The 25,669-nt window shown below is 49.9% G+C and overlaps 1 protein-coding gene across 1 annotated transcript in view; it reads right to left on the bottom strand.

Annotated features, from left to right (window-relative positions):
* Positions 1–5,868: 5,868 nt before the first annotated feature.
* The window catches only part of LOC142569993 (uncharacterized), a 175,346-nt gene continuing 155,545 nt past the window's right edge, over positions 5,869–25,669 (bottom strand). The window contains exons 10-11 of the mRNA XM_075678636.1: positions 25,215–25,481; positions 5,869–6,244 (exon numbers count right to left, since the gene is read on the bottom strand). Of these exons, the coding sequence (XP_075534751.1) occupies positions 6,099–6,244; positions 25,215–25,481 (413 nt within the window). The 3' untranslated portion in view covers positions 5,869–6,098. The remainder of the gene's footprint in view (positions 6,245–25,214; positions 25,482–25,669) is intronic.

The raw sequence follows: 25,669 nt of genomic DNA, 5'->3' as shown, positions 1-25,669 counted from the left end.
GGGGCCCTGACCTGAAAGAATAGCTAAAGTCAGTTGACTTTCTTTACTTCTTCTTGTTCAGTATCTATAGAAAGGACTTTTCACGAAAAATGTTAACTGGGATCGGGTGCTTCTCCTTTCGCTTCTTCCTAATTAGTTACATGCCGACAAGCTTACACTTGTTAACGCTTAACTGGCACATTAATTGTGCACGGTAATTTCTGGTTGCTTTAATCTCCCCCAACTATTATTACTATGACCAATATTAACGATAGAAAGTTTGTTCGTTTTTGTACTCGCCTCGCATTTATTTGTTTGGAAAACGGCTGCCGATCTGCTGATTGCAGCATTCGTTTAAGGAAATGTATTTTTGTTATTTTCCACTCCGCCAGCTGTAATGCCCTGTAAAGGGCTCTTAAGGGTAAAATGAGTTATGATGATGATGATTATGATTATGACGATAATGATCTTTAGCTGGTGTCCCGTACCGCAAAAGGGAGCTAACGTGGGCTGGTTATACGAGCTATAGTCAAAGGACAACGGTGCACAGGACAGGAAAACGGAAGGAACCAACGCAGAGCTGTCTGTTCAGCACTTCGTCCGTTCGCTCCGTTTGCTAGGTCCCGTAGCAATCCCGTACAGTGCTTTCCTTCAATTTCGTTGTTCTAATATTTCACCAACTAGAAACCTCGCAAATGCTGTGCAAATGAGCGAAATGTGGATGGTGGCAGGTTCCAATTAGTTACGTGCCGACAAGCTTACACTTTCTAACGCTCCACTGACACGTTATCTGTGACGCAGAGGCATACAATTCTACAGAACAAAGTGGTAGCATGTGAATGAAAGGCTCGAAATGACACTCACGGCCAGCAAAAACATTCCACTATGAATATTTTACGCGTTATTCTCCAGGATAAGGTCTTTGGTACCTTCTTTTCTGTGGCCCCGTGGTTTACATGATGTTTCGCATTCACCACCATAGTAAGGAGTGGCGCTGACTAGAACTCTCAAGGCTAGGCATACTAAATACTCGGAAATTCCCAAGAAAGTGGATGGGATAACAGCCCTCACCGTACCTAAATTGGGGGAGCATAATACCCGTCATGCAAAGGCTGTAAGTTCGGCTCCCATTGGCGGTGAACTGTGTTTTCTTCCACTTTTATTTTACTTTTTAATATTAGTTCTACATTTCAATTAACAAACTGTCTTTTTCCCCAATGCCTTCCTTGCGCTCATTGTTTATTGGCTGCATATATATGCTTGTCAGTTGGCAATAAACCGAGCCCACCTGTTCCGCTGTTGCTTCGTCATCCTCCCGGGTGGTCACACAACTTATTGAACCGCAAGATATGGACAAGTATCAGAGCGATGATTTCAGAAAAGGAAGTGGCCTCCGCAAGGAATCTGCTCTCAGTAAATCTTTGCGGCGTTGTGATTTCTGTTATTACTAGCTCTAGAAGGCAGTAACTGCAATCTCTTTTCTTTTTATGTAAATTAAGGTTACACGTCAAAAAAAAGAAAAAAAAAGAAACTACCTTTCGATATGAAAGATGACTTGCGTTGTCAAGCGCGTCCTTTAAATAAACTTTCCTAAGAGTCAGTATACTGACTCTATAAGAAAGCTTGGTTAGTTTGTTTCTTTCTTTGTTTTCATATGTTTTTACTTCCTTTCTTTTTCGTCACTTGGAGTCGCCGCGAAATCGGTAGCGGTAATTTTGTCTTCCTGCGACTGCCTCCATTTGACCATTGAACGAGGTGCCGTTCTTTCGTTGTGTAATTCCTTCCTTTCAGACACAGGGAACGTGGTGATACGGGCGTGTCGTTCACACTCGTTGCAAGTAAATGAGGTATTTACTACCATTAGCACACAATAAAAAATGCTGAACCGTTTCGCAATCGTCTGTCCAAGCTCCGCGATTACTAGCATGTTTTTTTTTCTTTGACACCGCAGTAAAATGGCAAGAACGCTCTTGTATCTTTGAAACCACTTTATTTCTTTTTTCATTGTGCAAATTGGAAATGGACGTCAAACAGCTTCACCAGGCCCTAGCAACCATTCGCAATGCTGCACACTGAGCAGAGCCTTCGAAACATCTAATAAAGAAAATAAGCTTTTTCTTCTGGCTCCAGAAGCCAGGACACAGACGTACTGATGCACTCGCACGACCCTTTGCTAGGAGCACCAAAATTGCTGAATCTCCAAGGAGCTCTAATATTACAATGTCTAGCTACGTCCGATGAACCCCCATATCAAAGTGCCTCCTTTAGGAACAGAGTAATCACAGAAGCACGAAGATTGAGAAGCGATATCTTCGGGCACCTGCTCATAAAACGATCCTTGAGTATAGTTTGGCAAAGACCTCAGAAGAAAAACGCAGCAAAGTCACGTCAGGACTCATGGGAGTTTCTCAATGGTCCGCAACACATGACCCTGAATAATGCGACGATCATCATCGGGAGCGACGTTCTTATTACAGCGTATACTCTCAAAGAAGAATTGAGATCCCTTTCTTTTTCTAGTTTTTTCTAGAGCATTTATTTATGTTGTCTTGTAGGAGCCGGCATTTTTTGGTTTTGGGCAATCTGTAGTCATTGACTGGATTAGGCTGGTTTTATTCACAGCAACTTTTTGTGACTTGACGAGGAGTCAAGCCGCTCCCCCCATCTCTTCTTCGTGTTACTTTTCTCCTTCGTATACTCGGCGTTTTTGTCAGAATCTGGTTTCGTTCGTTTTTCACATTTTTTTCTCAAACGTGCGTTTCCTCGGCGACACGGATTAGGAATATTCATATTAGCATATACCGTGGTCGCCGCGCCCCCTCCATGCGCGGTTCCACCGTCTAAGAAACACCCGTGCCGCTGGTACTATACGTAAGTGACAGTTAGTTTCATTGCGGAGACAAGGCCCCATGGTAACATCGGCTCCTAATTGTGGCTTCCCTTCTTTCATCGCTATTGATGGCTTTGATCTGTGAAATCGTCGACAATACGCGCTACTCAATATGGCACAGTTCATCGTAGTGAATTCGTCGTCGCTTATTAACGCAAAACTGCACATGAGCGGTAAGATGCTCCTTTTAAGCATGCAATGAATTTAAGTCTCGTTGCCATGCGATCTTTTACTCATAATCTGAGGATATTGCCCTTTCCAAAGAAACGGCAGGTAACGAACGTGAAACATTCTTTCTTTGAAGCCGTGACTCCTTCGCTGCTTCGTAAATAGTGGGTGACTTGGTAACAAAAAGAAAAAGAGAAAAAGCTGAACGCCGACAGAATTACGCGGTTAGATCAATGCCTAGAAAATGGAACTGTGTCAGGATTACAAGAATGAGAAAGTGGGCGCGTCGGTTGATCAAAATTTCAAGAAAAATAGGACAGCAACACCACCTATTCAAGTACAAAACCAGAAAGCGACTTCTTTGTTTTGTCTTTCATTGGTCTTGGTGCTGCAATGTTTCTCTTCTTTTTCCGGAATACGTCAGTTTCCAGTCAATTAGACCTTGTTATTTGTGCTAAGACATGTGTGCACCTGTCACGGAAACTCTCATAGATACACATACTTCCAAAGCAAGAATGACCTAAGTTGAAGCCTTCACTGTAGTTTTTAATTGCGATCGAGATTACCGGCATTAGTGCCAAGCATTGTCTTCTTTAGCCATCAGAAAGGTTCTTCATGTGTTGAGAAGTGGCACGCAGTACAGAGATTTGTTTAACATTCTTCTTGCATCGTTTGTCCTTATAATTTCTTAAATAAACATATTATCAAAGTTAATTACTTTCGTAATCTATGAGTACACATGTGTAATCCATCCTGCAGCTGTACAAGGTACTGTTCCTGGAACTCCTACGCTAATGCTCCTTTGGCGGGCAACTGCGACTCCATTCCTTTGTTTGTTTATAAATTTCTGATAATGCTTCCTGGGGTTACAGCAACGGATATCAAGATGCGTTGTTGGGCAAATTGGTTCATTGTATTTGGAAAGATTGGATGCGCTTTGTAGACGATCACAAGGAAGATGACGCGTCCCGTATTCTTCCTTGTGATCGTCTACAAAGCGCATCCAATCTTTCCAAAAATGGATATCAAGACAACTATGGCAGTGAACCCGTAACAGCTGTCACTGAAACAAAACAAACCGTAAAGCAATTAATGAAATTTGTAGATGTGGTTGATAAATGTGTTTAAACTGCTAATCATCTCAGCAAACACGTTTTTCGCCTCTACAGCAGGATGACGCGGTGGTGTATGAAGGATACAACACTTTTTCGACTATTCCACCTTATTAATGTACTAAGAGATGCGCTCATCAGTGTCATCTGCCGTCCGGCAGCCCGAAAAGTGGAATGTGACTTGGGAGGAAACGACAGGTAAAGAAAATAGAAGAAAGGGTATACAATTGAAGGATGGGAAAAGGAACACTTACAGAACTTGAAAATTTCGTGCCTAGGTACAATCCCTCACGTTAGTTCGCGTATATGACATTGCATGTGGTCTTTGTTACAGTGAATTTGATTTGCAAACATTACATTATGTTCCAGTGACTGCTCAGACTATTCAGTGAAAATTTTTTAATTGAGAACCGCGGTATGCTGCCTGTCAGAATCACAGCGAAACTCGTTGTTTAGTGTAAGTAATTGTGCATACTACACGCTGGTGTACACAGTTCAGTATGATAAAAAGAAAATGTGTTGAAATTTATTATGCTTGAAAGAGTAACCCACCTTCAGTATGAAGTTCTTTAAAGCGCGAGGGCAAAGGGTGGGCAGACCTGGTTAGAAAACTAAAGAAACGCAAGAAAAGAACTGCTTTCGTAATGGATTGCTGAAATACCCTATCACTGCAATACTCTTATGTAAGCAACGCCCTTCTTGGAGCCCTGCTAGAAGCTTTCATATTTACCGCGCTTTCCTTCTATATTTATAGATTTTTCTACAGATACTTCACTGTGTGTATATTGATTTTTACGGAATTTTATACGGATTTTTACGGAGCTTTATAAACAGATTGACCGCCGTTTCTGAATTGATATCTTTGTTTGTTTCAATTGCACGGATGATGAGCAGTCAAAAAGAGCTAGTAGGCTAGCCTCACTTTGAAAGAAGAGTAATTTTAGCATTATTTAGGGAGAAAATGCCATGTCCCGTATGTTCTGCATTAATTAGATCAATTTTCCTAATGTCGCTATAACGAAAAAAAAACAGAAAAAAAGCTCGGCAGCGTTCTTTTTTTCAGATTCACTCAAGTCAACGCTTCCTATCCTCTGGGGCAGTACACTCTTAAATCAAATTACACTCTTAGGGTCGTATGTTGCCACACAACATAATCGTCATCTGTCTTGTCCGCAATTCCTTTCTTTAACGCTGCGAGCACGGTACTTCTAAGTCACGAAAAGCATGCACGATATCAACATGGAAGAGCATTCTCGACAGGAAAGTAGCGAGCGCAGTGTTTTCAAGGAAGGGAACGCAAGCAAGACAGATGACGATTATTGTTGTGTGGCATATATACACCCCAAAGGGTGCACATTTGTTTAAGAGTGTACTGACAACGCACGATCTACCTGTGGCTCTGTCCTATCTTTACTTTTTTTCGTGGTGCTCTTATGATAACTCTTGGAGGCTGGCGTCCGATAAAAGCACCCGAAGGCAACTACCGAACAGTTGCAGGTCGGGTGAAACGCTTTGCGAGCCCCCGCTTTCTGGTTTCCTAGGTACGTGTGAGCATGCGTGTGCGAAATCACTATAGCGTGGATTGGCCGTTGCACTCCATGGAGTGTAACTGCTGACGTTTCATCGGGAACAGAACAAGAACTACAACATAAAACGGGGTGTTTGGAGAGACGTAAGCCAGATTCAGGTGTATATCATGCCAGATTTTGTGACCCTGCAACGTAAGCCAAATAATACTTTACCTGAATGTTCATGGCAACATTGTGCACAGAATGGCACCTTTTCCTTCCCATGTTCAAATTTTTCAGGCCAGAAGATGGCAGGTTGTTGCACAGAACGTTATTATTCGCTGTCAAGACAATGTGAATGAAACCACGATTCCAAGCTGGCCGACGTATATGTGCTCTGTATTTAACAGATAAGTGAACTCAATTTTTCTGGTTCGTCCATCAAATTCCGCTGTTTTTGGCGCTTTTACAACGCTCAATGTAGGCCATCTTAACAGAGTTCCGTAAATATTTTCCGTAATTAGTTTGTGGGATGCTGTCCAAGAACTCAAGGCCACCGTGCAGATGCTTGTGATGGGCCAGTCGACCTGAAATATCGCAAGCAGACATTGTGTAAATTCAAGCGCTGAAATCGCAGTGAGAAATATATCTGAAGACGTGCCCTATTACCTACTACATGTACGTACATTATTGCCAGGTCGCTATATATAAAGCATTTTGTACCGGATAAGCTGCGCAACAACGAAGCAAATACAAAATGCTCGATCTGAATAATACTGATATAATTAAATTGATTTTCATGTTTTAATAGCGTAATTGCGTGCGTTAAAGTGATAAATTAAACTGTACCGGTTACGCGGGGAAAAGTTACCATGCATGCTTTGAAAACAGCAAATAAATATATTTTGGTAGAGTTCTTTAATTCGATCGCGGCCCAATCACGCTTGAGAAACGGAGGACAGTAGGGTGGCTACGTCGGAGGAAGGGGGGTGGGGCGGTTTTTACTCCGCCAGCAACTGCCTACTCTGCTCGGCGGCGCGCGGTCGCGTGTGCCGTATCTTGGAAGCGATCTACAGACGGCTCATACCTTTGTGCGTGCTCTTTCCTCGGCGCTGTTTGCGTTGAAGCGATACAGCACAAAGCACGAAGTCAATTCGCTCGCTGCTGCTGCAGCGCTTGCTCACGAGAGCGTTTTCACAGCGAGTGTCTTCGGTCATCGAGTATGCTTTGTTCATGCTTGCCGCCATGCTTGTTAATGTTTGACAGAATGTTTTACACCATGCTTGTTAATTCAGTTAGTAAGCAAATGTTTCCAGTTGCGTCCGCCACTCTGCGTCGCGGGATTGCCGAGATGAGTTCGACAAACCAGGCTTTGTGACGGAACACGCCACCGCCGACCCGGTCTGCTGTGAGCAAGGGAGTCCCTGAAGGAACGTAGTTCGAGGCCCCTTCCCACGCACCGTTCCTGTCGTCAGCCCTGAGTTCTGCGAAGACCATCTGACCTCGGTTGGGGACCGTGAACCTTTGCGGAAGTGTGTGTGTGCCTGTGTGTAAGCCCTCGCGCAAAGAGGCGGCTCGTCTACGATGCCTGGTCAAACGTTTCCCTCACCTTGGGATCGAGGGAGGAGCGAGTGCTTATAAACCACAGTCGTGCGGCAGCTCAGCGTACTTTCTCTCGGAGTCATGCTAGACTGATTAACTGCAACGTCCTTATGCAGATACTGTAAATAAACCCATATTCCTCGTTCTCGCTGAGAAGCAGTCCCTCCCTGCAACAACATCCTCAGTGTGGATAAGTTGGACGACGGCATGGGCCAGCTACCACATAATTTATGCCCGACTCCAATCTTGACAACTGGTTACGGATGGTGGGATTGACTTCCCAATCCTTACACTGGTTGACGTTTCGGTCACACATGGAGGAAGTATGTCAGCAAGGGAACCATTCAAGTCTGGAACACGAAATTCAAAAAGCAGTGGAAGAGGCTATGCGTGGTTTTCAACCTTTCTCGGAATATGATGAATTTGAAGCCGAACTGCAGCGACTATGAGCATTTCGTCGGTGGGCTGAAAGAAGATACAGGAGAACTAAATCCGTCCATGATCACAGAGAGGCAAGGTGGATGACATAGAAGACTCAACGCCGCATTGATGCACTGCAATCTCAAAGATGGAAACGTTTCTGTGAGTCGTTGGATCCACGTCAGCAATTATCTCAGATATGGAGAACCGTGCGTAGACTTCGCGTATCACCGCAACAGCGTGTTCTTTTTAAATCACTCGCTTTGCACCAAGGTCGCAGCGAAATTGACATTGCTGAAGAAGTTTGCTCAAGACTTGCCAGGTTGCAGCTACAACGCGCAGTTACGCCATGTGCCGCTCCTGTGCCACGGGATTCCGGCATGGATGTAATGTTTTCGGTGCAGGAGCTTGAAGTGGCACTGGCGACTTGCAGGCGCTCTTCGTCACCTAGGCCGGACGGCGTTACTTATGCGGCGCTCGCCAATCTTGGGCTGACAGCACGACTCACGCTGCTGAACCGTTACAACCAGTCTTGGCACAATGGTTTGGTTCTACGTGAATGGAAATGCTGCTGGTTGGTTCCACTTATCAAACCTGGTAAATCACCGTTAGATTTGTCATCGTACCGGCCCATCGCTCTGGCCAGTTGCATAGGGAAAATAATGGACAGAATGAATTGACGCGCCTGGAATGGTACCTGGAAAATTACAATGTGTACCCAGATGCTATGGCTGACTGGCGTCCATCCATAGATAATGTCATCGATTTGGTCACGTTTGTTCAACATCAAAAATATCTGAAACGACTCACTGCGGCATTATTCCTTGACATAAAGGGCGCCTATGATAATATAGCACATTACGCCATTATAGAGGCTCTGATTGAAGCCAGAATCGGTGGCCGCTCTTTTCAGTGGCTATACTGTTATTTGACCGACAGGCATTTCTTCGGGATGACCGAGGATGGCGCCACAACTCAACATCAAACGTTCCGTAGATTACCGCAAGTCGGAGTGTTGAGCCCGACGCTATTCAACCTAGTGCTCGTTGCCCTAGTCAGATGCTTACCCAACAGAGTTCAAGTATCAATCTGTGCCGACGACATCTGCGTTTGGGCGTCTGCTGTAACACGACTGCAGGTATGAGCACGGCTACAAAAGGAAGCTACCTTAACATCAATGTACTTGCGGAAACAGAACATAGAGTTGTCTTCAGAGAAATGATGCCTTGTTATATTCTCTCGGAAGGCAATGAAGCGTTGCTCTGTAACTGTGAATGGGCAAGCAGTTGCAAATGCATGGAAACACCGGTTTCTAGGGGTAATTATCGACCGCGCCCTATCATGAAGCCCGCACGTTTGATACCTGAAGAAGAGATTATTGACAATAATACATCTCCTCAAATTCCTCTGCGGAAAGTGATGGGGAACTTTGGTGCGCTCAATGCTGCAGCTTTATAAAGCCTTGTTCCTCGGTTTCGCAAGATACAGCCTCCCTGTGCTTGGTAAGACCTGCAAAACAAACCTGCGTGTACTCCAGGTACTACAAGCTCAAGCCCTAAGAACGTGTCTCGGTCTTCCGAGGTGTGCGTCCACAGCGGCAACGATTGTCACAGCTTGAGGTCACCGAATATCAACGTACTTGGCAACCGACGCTCTCAGGGCGCATATTCGGGACGTTGCCCTACTACCTTCTCACCATCTTGCTGCTCTACCCGCAGAAAGGCCACACGCAACTTTCAGTCGTATAATTGTTGCCAATCGTATCTCATTGCCATCGAACTATACATGCCTGCAGCAAGACCATCCTCGCCTTTATAGTACCTGCACAGACCCGAAGTGCGCCTCACCATCCCAGGAATCACGAAGAAAGCTAACATGCCGTCGTTTGCCCTGAAGCAGGCCACATTAGAACTTTTACATGACGTGCACAGTGGCCGTGTACACGTTTACATCGATGGGTCAGTCACATCTGCAAGTTCAGCTGCTGCTGTGGTGATACCAACAGGATCCGTCAAAATACAGCTAAAAATGTCACATGCATCCTCAACGACAGCTGCTGAACTGGTAGCCCTGCGTGCGGCTCTTCTTTTCCTTCAGGAGGAACCACCCCATGCATGGTCAGTCTTCTGCGATTCCAAGGCAGCCCTACAGAGTGTACTCTCAGCACTGCGCCATGGATCACATGAACAGCTCGTAGCAGAGATCAAAGAACACCATCGCATAGTCGACGAAGGGCACGATATAATATATCAGTGGTTGCCTAGTCACTGTGGCTGCGTCAAAGCAGTTGACTGCGTCAACTGCTTTGCCATTCCTCTTTCGAGAGATCACGCAGCGAAAAAACTTTCCGCACTTGCGCGTGACTTGACATTAGCCCAATGGAATTCATCTGAGTTCACAAGTGCACGTCTTCATACCCTGGATCCTAATTTACAGCTCCGTATTCCGCCCCAGCTTTCACGACGTGACTGCACCCTTCTAGTCCGCCTATGGTTTGCAGTCGCTTTTTCAAATGCGTACTCCTTTATTATCGGAATGGCACACAGCCCACTTTGTGCCTTCTGCGGGTGCAATGAAACAATCGCGCACCTTTGCTCTCGTTTCAACCGCCAAAGAGCAGTCCTGTCAGCCATCCTAGACAAACTGGACAAGAGTCAAATGACAAAAGACAAGATCGTTGGAAACTGGCCCACGTGAACATAAGCGCGATCCGCTATGAAGGCGCTGCTGCGATACCTAAAAGACACGGGACTGTCTGACACATTGTGACTGCGCACTGTGTGACGTAGTTTTGTACGGTTACAGTGCGTAACACTAGGAACGCTTTTTTGGGCTGCGTGACAGTGCCCACACAAAGTTAGTGTGTACGTGCGTGTGTGTGTAGGTTTTTATTTATTTATTTATTTTATCCTCTCTCCACATATCGCATCCCCTTTCCCCTCCCCCAGTATAGGGTAGCCAACAGGAGATAATCTCTGATTAACATCCCTGTCTTTCCTTTACCTTTTTCTCTCTCTTCCCACTTTTTCACTCTCACCGATAGAGTAGACTCTACACTCTTAGAAAAATGTACACCCTTTGGGGCGTATCTTGTCCCACAACGATAATCGTCATCTGTCTTGCCCGCGTTTCCTTTCTTTAACGCTGCGAGCTCGGTACTTCCCAGTCACGAACGGCATGCGCGTTATCAGTGTGACGCAGCATTCTCGACAGGAAAGTAGCCAGAGCCGAGTGTTCAAGAAAGGAAACGCCAGCAAGGCAGATGACGATTATTGTTGTGGGACAAATACACACCCCAAAGGATGCAACCGTTTTAAGAGTGTAAAACAAAATTACACCCTTTGGGTTGTATCTTGCCACACAATAAATGTCATCTCTCTTGTCCACATTTCCTTTCTTTGACGCGGCTAGCCCGGTACTTCCCAGTAACAAGCGGCATGCGCGTTATCAGCACGACATAGCATTCCCAACAGGAAAGTAACGGGCGCAGCGTTTTCAAGAAAGGAACCGCAAGCAAGGCAGATGACGATTATCGTTGTGGAGCGTATATACGCACCAAAGGGGTGTGCTTTTGTCTAATAGTGGACGACGCGCGGACGCGATCTTATTGCACTTGGATTTTATATCAATCATTGCGACGGCGACGGTGACCGCGAAAATTAGCCCGGGTAGTCCATATAATTGCAATCGCAATAAACGCAGTTTGGTGAGCAATGTTTACAATTCATCTCGTTTAGAACCTTTTAATCAATACCTAGGCTCATGCTTAACATCTCACAGCGTGTGTGCATTAATTCGTTTTATTTGATGCACTCTCATAATTCGAGTTATATGGATGGAAACAACTTTATTTTGAATCCGGCAAATTTGACGACCCGGGCTCAGATCTCCCATGAGGGGACTTCGAGGCCTTGCCTCGTCGCCGCCTCTCGGGCTTGCTGGACAGCCCACTCTTGTGTCTTGAGGTTGGAGCTGCGCAGAGCGGCGGCCCACTTCGACGCAAGAGCCTCCGGAGCTACTGCCATTGTAGCTGATGTAATCCGACACTCCCACAACATGTGTGACAGCGTCGCTCTATTTTCCTGACGTAATTTTCAAGAGCAGTCGGGTATTGCGCGGGGAAAATGTGCTGCAATCGCACCGGACTGGGGAATGTTTGTGCTTGCAATTGTCGCCAGATGACTGCCTGGCGACGTTTCAGCATAGGGTGAGGTGGGGGCAGCAACCGCCTGCCTAGCTGGTAGTGCTTGGTGATGTCATTGTACCTGGCCAGGCGTTCTCCCGTGTTTGGAACCAGGAGTTCCGAACTCGAAGAGGCGGTCTCCGATTCTGCGCGGCGGGTTAGTTCTCGCGCAGAGCGGTGTGCTACCTCGTTCAAGTTAATGAGGCCCTCATCGGTGGGGGTGGCGACGTGCGCTGGAAACCATATGATCGCGGTGTTATCGAAGTGCTGTCGACCAGCTTTCCTTAGAATCTGGAGAGCTTCGGAGGAAATGCTCCCCCGCGCGTAGTTGCGAACTGCGGATTGGGAGTCGCTAAAAACTACCTCGCAGAGGGGGTCGGTAAGCGCAAGCGCAATCGCTACCTCTTCCGCTGTTTCGGGGTATTCCGTTGCGACACTACACGCGTGTGTAAGCCGGGAGCTAACGTCTACGACTACCGCCGTGAACCGGTGTTCTCGTGCGTATTCTGCGGCGTCTACAAAGCGCGTAGTCCTCTTTCCACCCAAGGAGCGCAGCAGTGTCTTGGCACGGGCCTGGCGTCGGCCCCGATTAAATTCGGGGTGCATGTTTCGAGGTATAGGGGCGACAATCAGCGTGTCGCTGAGGCCGGGTGGAATGACCTGTTTCTGACCGTGTTGGACGTGGTAGTTGAAGCCGAGTTTCTGCAGGATGTACCGGCCCGTGGCTGTCAGAGACATGCGTTCGAGTTGAGAGGTTCTTTGCGCATCCACGATTTCCTCAAGCGTGTTGTATACCTCCAGCTGTAGCAGACGAGCAGTGCTGGTGGACTCCGGTAGGCCAAGGGCAATCTTGTAAGTCTTGCGTATAAGGGTGTTGATTTTCTCCCTTTCAGTGACGTTACAGTTGTGGAAGGCAGCCACATAAGTGATGTGACTGATTGCGAAAGAGTGTACGAGGCACATGACACTGTCCTCCTTCATGCCCGTGTGCTTGTTTGTAATGCGTTTGATCAGGCGGGTAGCCGCTGTAACCTTGCCTTCGATTTTGCGAATAGCTTCTATGTTTGACCCGTTGGCTGTTATATGCATGCCTAGGATGCGTATCTTCGGGACTCGGGGAATGCAGGAGCCGTCTTGCGTATAGAGGAATATGTCGTCACATTGGCGTGATGCGGCTGTAGGCTTGGGCCGGCGGCGCGGGCGGTAGACGAGCAGCTCCGATCAGTGGAGATAGTCGGAGACCTGTGTCTTGGAGGTAGGTTTCGACTGCAGAGACCGCTGCTTGTACGGTACATTCTATCTGACCGTCACTGCCCTTGTTGACCCACAGGGTGATGTCATCTGCATACAAGGCGTGATGGAGGCCATCGACATCGTCGAGGTAGGCCGGGAGACCCAGCATCACGAGGTTGAAAAGGAGCGGTGTTACGTTTCGCCTACGACGCGCGGTAAAGCCGGTGCGGATGCAACGGACGCCGGGGCTTCGTTCAAAGCGGCAGACATTTTGGCCCGTTCGGCGCCGCCGCTACGCCTCCCCGCCAAGCGCGTCCAGGCATGTTCCGATGCCACGTGTCTTCATGTGCGTGTGTGAGTGTATGTGCATATTGGTGCCCACGCTTGTCGAAGCGCGGCAGCCGGGGAGAGGAGCTCCCAACAACTGTGAAGCGAGGGGGTCTGACAGGCGCCGACACGACGTGTGAGCCACCTTCTCCTCCCCATTGTGCCCGAACGGCGCCGGCACGACGGCTGCGCCACCTTATCCCATTGTGCCCGAGCGGCACCGTCACGTGCTCGTCTATAGAGGGGTTCCTTCTTGCCCTCAACTGCGAGAGTATAAAAGCAGCTGCCCCCGGACGCCAAAGGAGGGCTCCGATTTCTTCTGTTGAGTAAAGTGCACTCCCGTCTCTCTACTTCGGTCAACCTGACCGCCAACTCTTTGCGATGTTAGAATAAACAAGTTGTTTTGTTGTTACCAGTCGACTCATGCTTTGCCGGGACCTTCGGATGCTTCCAGTTGTACCCCAGGCCGCCAGGCCAACGCTACCCTTGGGGCTTGCGACCCAGGTGCAACAACGGGCGTCAGCGCCGAGTTCCCAACAACTCGTACCAGCGGTGCGATTTACAACAACTGTCTGCCAGCGGTGAGATCGCGACAACGGAGGCCAGCAGCGAAGATATGCGGTTGACTGTATGCTGAGCAGCTCAACGACCATCCGGGAGCAGTGCAACGAGCCCTGTGTGATGACTGGTTGCCTGCAGCGGAACGACTGCGCTGAATTCTTGGCTGCGAGGTTTGGTGAGTGCGGGACTTTCTTCTTCTGAGCTTTGCCAGGCTTTTGTTAGTGTCAGAAACAGAGCTGGTAATTGTGGTTGTCGTTGCTGCCGGGTTAGTTTGCGGCAATACAATATTAGGCAGTAGAGAAAGCAGCATTCAGAGCAGCCATGGATTTGAAGTCGTTGCGCAAACCGAAATTGTTGGAGCTTGCAAGAGAGTTGGGTCTGGATGTCTCGGACAAACTCAGAAAACCAGAACTGCTAAAGGCTATTCTTGAGTTAGAGGCTGAGGATGACGAGCTGTCGGAATGCCTTGAGACTATTGAGGAGAGGTCAAAAAGACAGGAGCGCGAAATTAAAGAACAGAAAGAAAAAGAAGAGCGTGAACGTAAAGAACAGAAAGAGCGAGAGCAACAAGAGCGCGACCGTCAACACGCTTTGGAAATGAAGCGTCTCGAGGTAGAGATGGAACGCGCTCGTAATGGAAGTCAGGCACACGGTGCAGGAGAACGCGTATTGTTCAAAATGACTGACCTGATGCGGCCGTTTAAGCTTGGAGAGGACATTGGTTTGTTCCTGGTTAACTTTGAGCGAACGTGCGAGAAGCAGGGGTTCTCTCGGGAAACGTGGCCACAGCGCTTGCTCACTTTGTTACCCGGCGAGGCGGCCGACGTAGTCGCTCGCTTGAATAGAGAGGAGGCAGAGAATTTCGACAAAGTGAAATCGAGTCTGCTAAAAAGGTACCGGCTGTCAGCAGAGGCTTTCCGTCGGAAGTTTCGGGAAAATGAGAAAGGCAGAAGTGAGTCATACACAGAGTTTGCGTACAAGCTTATGTCAAACATGCAGGAGTGGCTCAAAGAAGAGAAAGCGTTTGGTGACCACGATAAAGTTCTGCAGTGTTTCGGGCTAGAACAGTTTTATAGTCGGTTACCTGAGAACGTGCGGTACTGGGTCTTGGATAGGCCAGACGTTTGTACGGTGGCTAAAGCCGCTGAGCTAGCCGAGGAGTTTGTGACGCGTCGGGCTCGCGGAGCTAAGGACGGTCAAAAGGGTGAATTTGGCTCGAAGTTTGAGAGGCCGAAGTTCACACCCATGAGAGCAAAAGGGGACACACGTAGTGCGGATGCGAGTGAAAGCAGTCCGACAGAACGTAGGGAGACGGCGGCAGCCGAAGCCGAACGCAGAAAACGGTTCGAGATGAGGCAAGCGCGCTTGTGTTATACGTGCCAGAAGCCGGGTCACTTTTCGGCGCAGTGTCCGGAAACAAAACCAAAAGTTGTGTTTTTGTCAATATGCAGCACTGACGAGAACATGAAGCTTCTCGAGCCTTACATGCGAAACCTCCTCGTGAACGGGAAAGAGTGCCGAGTGCTTCGCGATTCCGCAGCTACGATGGATGTAGTTCACCCCTCTTACGTAGAACCCCATATGTTCACGGGCGAGTGCGCATGGATCAAGCAAGCCGTGGAAGCTCATAGCGTGTGTCTGCCGGTAGCAAAGGTGCTTATCGAAGGACCTTTCGGAGCGCTTGAGACGGAGGCCGCAGTGTCATCTATGCTGCCCCCCCAGTACCCGTACCTATTTTCGAACAGGTCCGATCACCTCCTGCGCGAGAAGGGGCTTTTGTTTGGTGAGGCTAGCGTTCAGGCCTTAACCAGATCGAAGGTTCGGGAGCTCGCTGCAAAGGCGGTAGTTGCGGGGCCGACGTTGGCGAACAATGAGAAAGGGTCAGAGGCGCAGCAAGCCGATATTCAGAGCACGCCCGAACTGAATAAAATTGAGTCTGTAGCGTTGAAGGCGCCAGATACTGGAGAGGAAATGCCCGATAAGGGAAAGTTAGAAGAGCTATCTGCAGATTTGCTCATCGCGCCTACGTCAGACGGACTTAATAGGTTGCTAAAAGTCAGCCGGTCGGCTTTGATAGCCGAGCAAAAAAAGGATGGCAGCCTAGAAAACGTACGCTGCATTGTCAAGGAAGGTATCGCCAAGAATGATGCTCGTTTTGTGGAAAGAGGTGGAGTCCTGTACCGGAAGTATCTAGACCGCAGAGGAGTGGAGTTCGATCAGCTGATCGTGCCTCAATGCTATCGTCAGGATCTGTTGCGCTTGTCGCACGGGGGTTCGTGGTCCGGACACCTAGGAGTCAAGAAAACTAAGGACCGTCTCTTGCAAGAGTACTATTGGCCAGGGTGTTTTCGGGACGCAGACCATTTCGTGAGGACAGGTGACACCTGTCAGCGGGTGGGCAAACCAGGGGAGAAATCGAGGGCGCCGTTGAGATTGGTACCTATCATTACGGAGCCTTTTAGACGGCTCGTTATTGATACAGTGGGACCTCTGCCGGTAACAGCCACGGGGTACAGACACATTTTGACTGTGATCTGCCCAGCGACAAAGTTCCCTGAAGCAGTGCCGCTTAAAGAACTCAGCTCAGTTGAGATAGTCAATGCACTACTGTCCATATTTGCGCGAGTTGGTTTTCCTGCGGAAATCCAATCAGATCAGGGCACAGTGTTTACTAGCGCTTTGACGACAACTTTTCTCGAAAGGTGTGGGGTAAAGCTGTTACACAGCTCAGTGTACCACCCACAGTCGAATTCCGTTGAGAAGCTCCACTCCGTCATGAAGCGCGTGTTGAGAGCATTGTGTTTTGAACATCAAACTGACTGGGAGCTGTGTCTGCCTGGGGTGATGTTTGCATTAAGGACCGCACCGCATGCGGCTACGGGGTTTTCGCCAGCTGAGCTGGTGTACGGTCGCTCGCTGCGATCTCCGCTTCGCATGCTTCGAGAATCGTGGGAAGGCAGGGGCGACGACCCAGTCGTGGAGGAGTACGTGCTTAAGCTCCTCGAACGCTTAAGAAGGGCACAGGAGTTGTCAGGTGAAGCAATGGCAAAGGCCCAGCAGAGGGCCAAGGTTTATTATGATCGGACCGCCAGGGCCCGTCGTTTTGAGGTGGGCGATGAGGTCATGATATTGCGCACATCGCTAAACAACAAACTAGACGTGCAGTGGGAGGGCCCAGCACGAATTGTTCAGAAACTGTCGGACGTTAACTACGTGGTGAGTCTGCCAGGAAAGCGGAAAGCACAGCAAGTTTACCACTGTAATCTGCTCAAACCTTATAGACAAAGGGAAGCAGTAGTGTGCATGATGGTAAACGTTCCTGAAGAGCTTCCGGTCGAGCTTCCGGGACTAGGCTCAGTGACGAACAGGGAAGACAGCGGTCAAGTCATTAGTGACCTTATCAGTAAAGCACCGCTGTCGCCTGAGCAGAAAACCGAACTACACCAGCTCTTACAAGAGTTTCAAGGTCTGTTTTCTGAGAGGCCTGGTAGGACTTCTGTCCTTACTCATGATATAGAACTTACCTCCCCAGAGCCAGTACGATCCAAGGCGTACCGGGTGTCACCCCGCCAGAGCGATATTATGGAGGCTGAGGTAAAGAAAATGCTACAGCTCGGTGTTATTGAGGCAGGTGAGAGTGATTATACCTCCCCTTTGATTTTAGTTGAGGTACCGGGCAAGGAACCTCGTCCTTGCGTCGACTACCGCAGGCTTAATTCCATCACTAAGGATCAAATTTATCCGATCCCTAACATCGAGGAGCGCCTTGAGAAAGTTAGTAGCGCTCAGTTTATTTCCACCCTAGATCTTGTCAGGGGTTATTGGCAGGTTCCACTTACAGAAGAGGCTAGTAGGTATGCGGCGTTCATTTCACCAATGGGAACATTCCGTCCTAAAGTGTTGAGTTTTGGTTTGAAGAACGCGCCATACTGCTTTTCAAGCCTCATGGATAAAGTGTTGTGGGGACAGCAAGAATTCGCTTTACCGTATTTAGACGACGTAGCGATATTCTCCGCATCCTGGTCTGAGCATATGGCACACTTGCGGGCAGTGCTAACCCGCCTGCGCGAAGCGGGCTTGACAGTCAAGGCTCCTAAGTGCCAGTTAGCACAGGCCGAGGTTGTCTACCTCGGTCACGTGATTGGTCGGGGTCGTCGCCGCCCCTCTGAAATAAAGGTGGCCGCTGTGCGAGACTTCCCGCAACCGCGCACGAAGACCGATATTCGGTCGTTCTTAGGTGTCGCCGGCTACTATCAGAGGTACATCCCCAGGTACTCTTAAATCGCGGCTCCCCTGACGGATGCTCTAAGAAAGACAGAGCCGCAAACAGTCGTCTGGGACGAGACAAAGGAAAGAGCTTTTAGCGCCCTAAAGAGCGCCCTAACAAGCCAGCCTGTGCTACGATCGCCAGACTACACAAAGGGGTTCGTAGTTCAGTGCGATGCTAGTGAGCGAGGCATGGGCGTTGTACTGTGCCAACGGGAAAATGGAGAAGTAGAACACCCCGTCCTGTATGCTAGTCGTAAGCTGACCAGTCGTGTGCAGGCGTACAGCGCCACCGAGAAAGAGTGTGCGTGTCTCGTGTGGGCCGTTCAGAAATTGTCATGCTATCTAGCCGGCTCGAGGTTTATCATTGAGACGGATCACTGCCCTCTCCAATGGCTGCAGACCATCTCTCCCAAAAATGGCCGCCTCCTGCGCTGGAGCCTCGCTTTGCAACAATATTCCTTTGAGGTGCGTTACAAAGAGGGGAGTCTCAACGGTAACGCCGATGGCTTAAGTCGAAGCCCCTAACGTAGGAATCAGCCTCAAAATTGTTTGTTACTGATGTTTTTCTTCCTGAGGCAGGATTTTTAACATATTGCTTTTGTTTAGTGTTTCAAAGTGATGATGTGCTTTCTAGTGCAATTTTCCAATTTGTGGACGCGTTCTGAGTGCTGCTAGACTACTGTAAGGAACTAGGCAGTGGTATAAAAAGGGGAAAGAGCCTGGCAGGGCTTAGTGAGGGTTGTGCCGTGCTTGCTGACTGAGCGGTTGAGTTTCAGCGTAGTTCTAACGCTTGCCGGGAACGAGAACCAAAAATGTGAACTCTCCCGAAGTCACTTTGCAGTGTCCTGTGCGAACCTGAACGAGAGAACGAGGCCTTCTCTGTGCGCTGCGCTCAAGAAACGTCGAGGGACGCCCGACTTCGGTTATGAGCATCATCGAGCGACATCCCTCCGGACAGCGGATGCAGTCCCCTGACCATCGGGATCTCCTTCCCCCGGCGGGGCGGTCTGTTACGTTTCGCCTACGACGCGCGGTAAAGCCGGCGCGGATGCAACGGACGCCGGGGCTTCGTTCAAAGCGGCAGACATTTTGGCCCGTTCGGCGCTGCCGCTACGCCTCCCCGCCAAGCGCGTCCAGGCATGTTCCGATGCCACGTGTCTTCATGTGCGTGTGTGAGTGTATGTGCATATTGGTGCCCACGCTTGTCGAAGCGCGGCAGCCGGGGAGAGGAGCTCCCAACAACTGTGAAGCGAGGGGGTCTGACAGGCGCCGACACGACGTGTGAGCCACCTTCTCCTCCCCATTGTGCCCGAACGGCGCCGGCACGACGGCTGCGCCACCTTATCCCATTGTGCCCGAGCGGCACCGTCACGTGCTCGTCTATAGAGGGGTTCCTTCTTGCCCTCAACTGCGAGAGTATAAAAGCAGCTGCCCCCGGACGCCAAAGGAGGGCTCCGATTTCTTCTGTTGAGTAAAGTGCACTCCCGTCTCTCTACTTCGGTCAACCTGACCGCCAACTCTTTGCGATGTTAGAATAAACAAGTTGTTTTGTTGTTACCAGTCGACTCATGCTTTGCCGGGACCTTCGGATGCTTCCAGTTCTACCCCAGGCCGCCAGGCCAACGCTACCCTTGGGGCTTGCGACCCAGGTGCAACAACGGGCGTCAGCGCCGAGTTCCCAACAACTCGTACCAGCGGTGCGATTTACAACAGCGGGGATATGACCGATCCTTGAGGAGTGCCGTTGCTTCCTAGTGTATGTTCATCGGATGTCATGCTGCCAACCGCGAGGGTGACTGTGCGGCGCGACAGGAAGTGTCTGACGTAGTTGTAGCTTCGCTCACCCAAGTTGAGCTTGTTTTGCGGCTCAGGATTGCTGCATGTGCTACATTGTCAAATGCCTTTTCCAGATCTCGGCCGAGGATGGCCCGGTTGCCACTAGTTGCGTCATTGATAATCTGGTGGTAGAGCTGGAGCATGACGCCTTGAATGGAAAGGTGTGACCGGAAGCCCACCATAGTGGGTGGGTAGGCTCCAGTGTCCTCGAGGTGGTGGTTGATGCGGGAGAGGAACGCGTGCTCCATCATCTTGCCAACGCAGGATGTGAGGGAAATGGGCCGCAAGTGATCGAGGCTGGACGGCTTGCCTGGCTTCGGTATCAAGACTGCTTTAGAGCGTTTCCACGCCTCTGGGATGCGGCCTTCTTGCCAGCATTTCTTGATGTATGCCGTAAGAGCGGTTATCGAGGCATCATCGAGGTTTCTCAGAGTCTTGTTCGTAACCTTGTCAGGACCAGGTGCTGATTTGCCATTAAGGTCGTGGAGAGCTGCGCGGATCTCTGACTCGTGAAATTCTTCATCGAGTGTCACATTTGTGTCTCCAGTGTAATCTCCGTGTTGAGCATCGGGCCGTTGGGGGAAGTACTTGGCTAGCAGGCGTGTCACGAGCTGGTGATCACTCGTGGTAGCCTGTTCCTTGTGCAAAAGGCGTTGCAGGTTTGCTCGCTGAGCAGACTTAATCTGCGTTTCCCCCAAGAGGTGACGAATGAGACGCCGCGTGCTTCCATTGTGGAGCTGCCCATCAACTGCGTTGCAGATGTCATACCACTGTTGGCGGCTTAAGATCCGGCAATGTTCTTCCAGCTGGCGATTGATATATGCTATCTTCCTACGAAGCTTTCGGTTGTGCCTTTGCTTCTTCCATCTTGCGTTTAGTGATGTCTTGGCTTCCCAGAGGTGGGCTAGTCGGCTGTCGATCTTGTCAACCTGGACTTCGGGTGCGAGCGTCTGCGTCGCCTTGTTCATGTCGTCGTTGAGCGTCTCCATCCATGCCTCGATGTCATCGATGTTCTCCTCACCTCTCTGTTCAACTCGCAGCTTTCGGAATTTGTCCCAGTCCGTCCATTTGAATAGCTTAGGAAAAGGGGGTGTACCCGCCTGAGGAATTCGTGTTTCTATGATCATGTGGTCACTACCGAGATCTTCAAAGGTATTGAGCCACATTGCTTGAGGGATGTTACGGACTGCCGTCAGGTCTGGTGTCGTGTCACGTGCCGTAGAGGTGCCCGAGCGGGTCGGCACCGTGGGATCGGTAATAAGAGTTAATTCGGCATCATGCAGGTCCTGCCACAGGCGTCGACCTTTGGCGGTAGTGTAGCCATAGCCCCAGGCCTCATTCGGGGCGTTAAAATCTCCCCCCACCAAAAACAGGTTTGCGCCCGCCAAGGCAAGCGCCCCTCGGAACAGAGAGAGGAAACGAGCCCGTGAGTGAGCCGGATTACTATATACGTTGAGGAGAAATACACTGTGGTTGCGTGTTCTATTGGGAAGGAGCTCTACAAGCATGTTTTCAGCATGTGTGCCGCTTACGCTGTGTTCTTGCACTACTATCCCTTTCCGAATTAAAATTGCAAGTCCGCGATCAACGGGAATCGGCGAAGCATTCGCAGTGTAACCTGGAAGCTTTGGTACGGTACCTACTGTTTCTTGTATCATTATGATGTCGGGTTTGGGTTTCGCGTGTCGGACGTATTGTTGCAGCAGTGGCTGCTTCTTAGTGAAGCCCCGACAGTTCCACTGCCACACCACGAGCTCGTTAGTGGGGCTGGCCATCGTGGTGGTGTACTTGTGCGTTACCTGAAATAAGGCTAGGGTAAATGACTGTAGGGCCCATGGTGGGCATCATTTCCATGCCTGGGCGAAGGCCTATGTGAGTCTCGATTTTGTCTATATGGGTTTCAACCCTGTCCATTCGAGCAGTGAGGTTATTGACCGCAACGCCGATGTTGCGGATCCCGGTTTGAATTTCTGAAAGCAGCTTCCTCATTTCTTCTTGTTCTTTCCGCCAGTCATTTATCGTGACATGTGCTTTGCGGCAATCACTTACTGCTGATTCGAGGTTCTCGAGCTGTTGAGACTCGGAACTGGCCGCCGCGCGTTTCTTTGTGGGCGGCGCCGCACTGTCGTTACCATTCGTGACGGGAGTCGGGACTAAAGCAGGTTTAGGTATAGATGTCTGCGCCATCGACTGTTTAATCTCTCGAATTTCTTGGGTTAATTGTAGCACGACCGTCCGTAACTGTGCGTTCTCGCGCTGCATTGCTTCTAATGCCACATCCCTAGGGTCCCTTTTATTATTGGGTTCTGAGGCAGTAGCTCCCTGAGCTTTGCGTCTCAGCGAGCCCTTAACCGCATCTGCCCAGCTCGCCTTGTCAGGTAGGTCCGAATCTTGCTGGCCGGCTTGCTTCGGACGCCGAGAGCTCGAACGGCCACGGCTCGGCCCGGGGGTTTTGCTGCGTGCCCGGCTCCGAGACCTGCTCTGCCGGCGGGATGGAGGCCCCGCAGCCGAGCGAGACCGGGCCCTGCCTCGAGAGCGGGAGCGGGAGGCAGGTGGGAAATGTTCATCGTAGTTCTGTTGCCGTAGCTCGAGGGCGGCCTCCGCCGCTGCCCTCTGTCGGTCTCCGCGTCGTTTCTTAACAAGATAGGAGGTCTTGAATCGAGCCTTGCAGGTGTTGTCAGCTGTGGGATGCGCTCCCCCACAAAGGTGACACCTTGGCGTGCATGTGTGATTGGGGTCTGGGTTCGAGGCTCCGCAGCCTCTGCACACACGGTCCTGGGGGTTCGGGCAGACGTCCATGCGATGGCCGACGCGTCCGCACTGGTGGCACACGTCAATCTGCTTTCTGTACAAGGTACACCTGAGCATAGCACCCCCGTAGTAGACCCACGTTGGTACTCGACCACCATCGAAGGCGATGATGACCGACGTGGTCTTGCTGAGTCTTTTGGACGCTAAGGCATTCGGGTTCCTCTTGTTGACGATATTGAGGTGAATGTCCTTCGCGTCTTCTTCGAGAGGAATGCCTCGGATGACTCCCTTGACTGTATAGACGGGCGCAGTTTCATATGCCCGTATCTCGAACTGGTGTCCGTCGACCTCAAAGCTGTCGAGTCGACGGTACCGTTCTGCATTAGGAGAGTGAGGGGTACTCACAACGATGATGTTTTGCTGCATATTTGGGCAGACAATGTCTTCCGTGGCGTCTTGTGGAGATACGTTTGCTGCCCTATACAGGGCCGAAGCGAGGTGGACGACCCCGACTGTTGCAACGTTCAAGCCGCCCCATGGCCTGATAACTACTTTGTGGTGATCACGTGGAAGGGTGGGCATCTTCCCTGCCTTCAGAACTTGCTGCTTGTGAGCGCGCGGGCCTCGCTGCGCCTTGTTCGTGCCTGCAACGCCGGTTTGAGAGGCTGATGCAATGTTAGTGTTAGCGCGCTTGCCCCAAGGAGAAAGTCGTTCGCGCGGGCCAATGGTGCACCATCCTGCTTCTTCGGGAACCTCGGTGGGTGAGATATCAGTTCCTTCAACTTGTATTTTCATGGCGGCTTGAAGAAATTTGACGCGCAGCCGTAACTGCGGCTCACGTAGCGGGCGGGGCACTAAGCTTAATTAGCAGTAAGCTTAGCTCGGCGGCGCAGCGGCTCGGCAGAAATGGTCCAATTAAGTGGTGAAAAAGCAGTTCCCACCTTGAAGACGAATATCGGTAGAGTCAGGATAACTTGCGGGAGATGATGGTGCAAAATCACAGATATATTTTGCAAAAACACTGCGAAATCATTTACGAAAGACAGAGCCGACGTGAAGTGCATCCGCTCCCTTCGGCTTCTTCTTCTTTCCCCGCAAAACATGTGCTTGCCTTTTCGGTTTTGTGCCTAAAGACTTTGTATTCCTAACATGCTATTTACAGGCTCACTTCTACACTCTTAGACAAAAGTACACCCTTTGGGGTTTATACCTGCCACACAACGATAATTGTCATCTGCCTTGCTTGCGTTTCCTTTCTTAAAAACGGCGCGCCCGCTACTTTCCCGTCGAGAATGCTATGTCATGCTGATAACGCGCATGCCGTTCGTTAAGGCCGATCCACACGACGGACAAAGTCTGCGGGCCGCTCGGTCACGTAATGCGACGTCACGGCCCGCCACGGCCCTCCACGGCCCGCCGGACAGGACCGTGGCGGACCGTCTGCTCTGCAGTCTGCTACGGCGGACCGCCATAGCAGACTGCAGAGCAGACCAACTAGCTACACTGTCGGCCAGAGTGTTATCATTGTTATCATTCCCGCTCGAGTCCCACAAAGCCGGGAACTGCTCAACGATGGATACAAAATGAAAAATACCTCCTCGTCACTCCAAGAGGACACGGTGTTTGAAAAATATATCTGCTGCACGCACGTGTAGGCGGAACGGCGGGCATGAAACGGCTGGCTTGACTGGCTTTTGCTGAGCCGAAAACTAGATTGGATTTGGCTGAATACACTCTGTTGCCGGACAACATTCGTTGGCTAAGCCAAAATCGCTGCGGTTTGCATGCGGTCCGCCGCCAAAACGGAAGCGAGAAAAGTCTCGGCGATTTGTTGGACCACGAGGGCCGCTGTCTTGCGCGGGCCAACGGTGGTACGCACGAACTGGTGACGTCCTATCACGTGATGCGCGGACCGCGGTCCAAAAGAGCCATTTGGTCCGTCGTGTGGATCGGCCTTTACTGGGAAGTACCAGGCTCGCCGTGTTAAGGAAAGGAAATGCGGACAAGACAGATGACGATTACTGTTGTGTGGCAAAATGATGTAATTTTGCTTAAGAGTATAATTCTCAACTTCTTTCTGCCAGTAGTCAAACATTTTTATGTATTAGTGTTATACCTATTGTTTCGGTATTATGTGTGATTTTTTTTTATTTGTGTATTATTTCTATTTGTGCCATGTCATTGACAGTAGGTTTGTATATCGTTATAGGAGGTCCCAATATAATCATACACTGCGGGAGTCACTTCTGCATATCACATACTGAAATTCAATAATTTTGAACGAATAAAATTCTGATTCTGATTCGCTTGGGCAGAACACACAGAGCGATTCGACGCTGTAATCGTTGTTTGGCACAAAGGCGTTGCACGCTTACCGGCGACGAGTTGCTTCAACCTTTCTGCTTCCCGCTGTTCTTCGAGCGGATCCTCAGGGCGGCAGCGGTGCACAACGAATGCGCGGGCAGCCTCTCCATACTGTGGATGCGGAATACCAACCACAATAACATACTTGACCACTGGGTCGGCAGCCAGTAGCTCTTCCAACTCGGCTGGAGGTACCTGCTGGTCCATGCACTTGATGAGTTCCTTGAACCGACCGCGCACGAAGAAGCAGCCGTCGGCCGTGTAGTAGCCCCTGTCGCCTGCGGTGAAAGGTTCAGCAATGCGAACATTCCGTATTCTGTTCAGTGAACAGTTCACACGCGTACCAATTGTCTACTTCAGCTTAGACGGATTTAGATGTTCTCTGTGCCGATTTATTCATTTTATTTCCGATAATCCCAGGCAAAACGAGACCAACGCAGGCGGACGTCGTATACGCAATTTTACA

The sequence above is a fragment of the Dermacentor variabilis genome, chromosome 1 (assembly GCF_050947875.1).
Source record: "Dermacentor variabilis isolate Ectoservices chromosome 1, ASM5094787v1, whole genome shotgun sequence".
NCBI classification, from domain to species: domain Eukaryota; kingdom Metazoa; phylum Arthropoda; class Arachnida; order Ixodida; family Ixodidae; genus Dermacentor; species Dermacentor variabilis.
The sequence above is the reverse complement of the archived record's forward strand: the minus strand, read 5'-3'. Positions and strand labels throughout refer to the sequence as shown.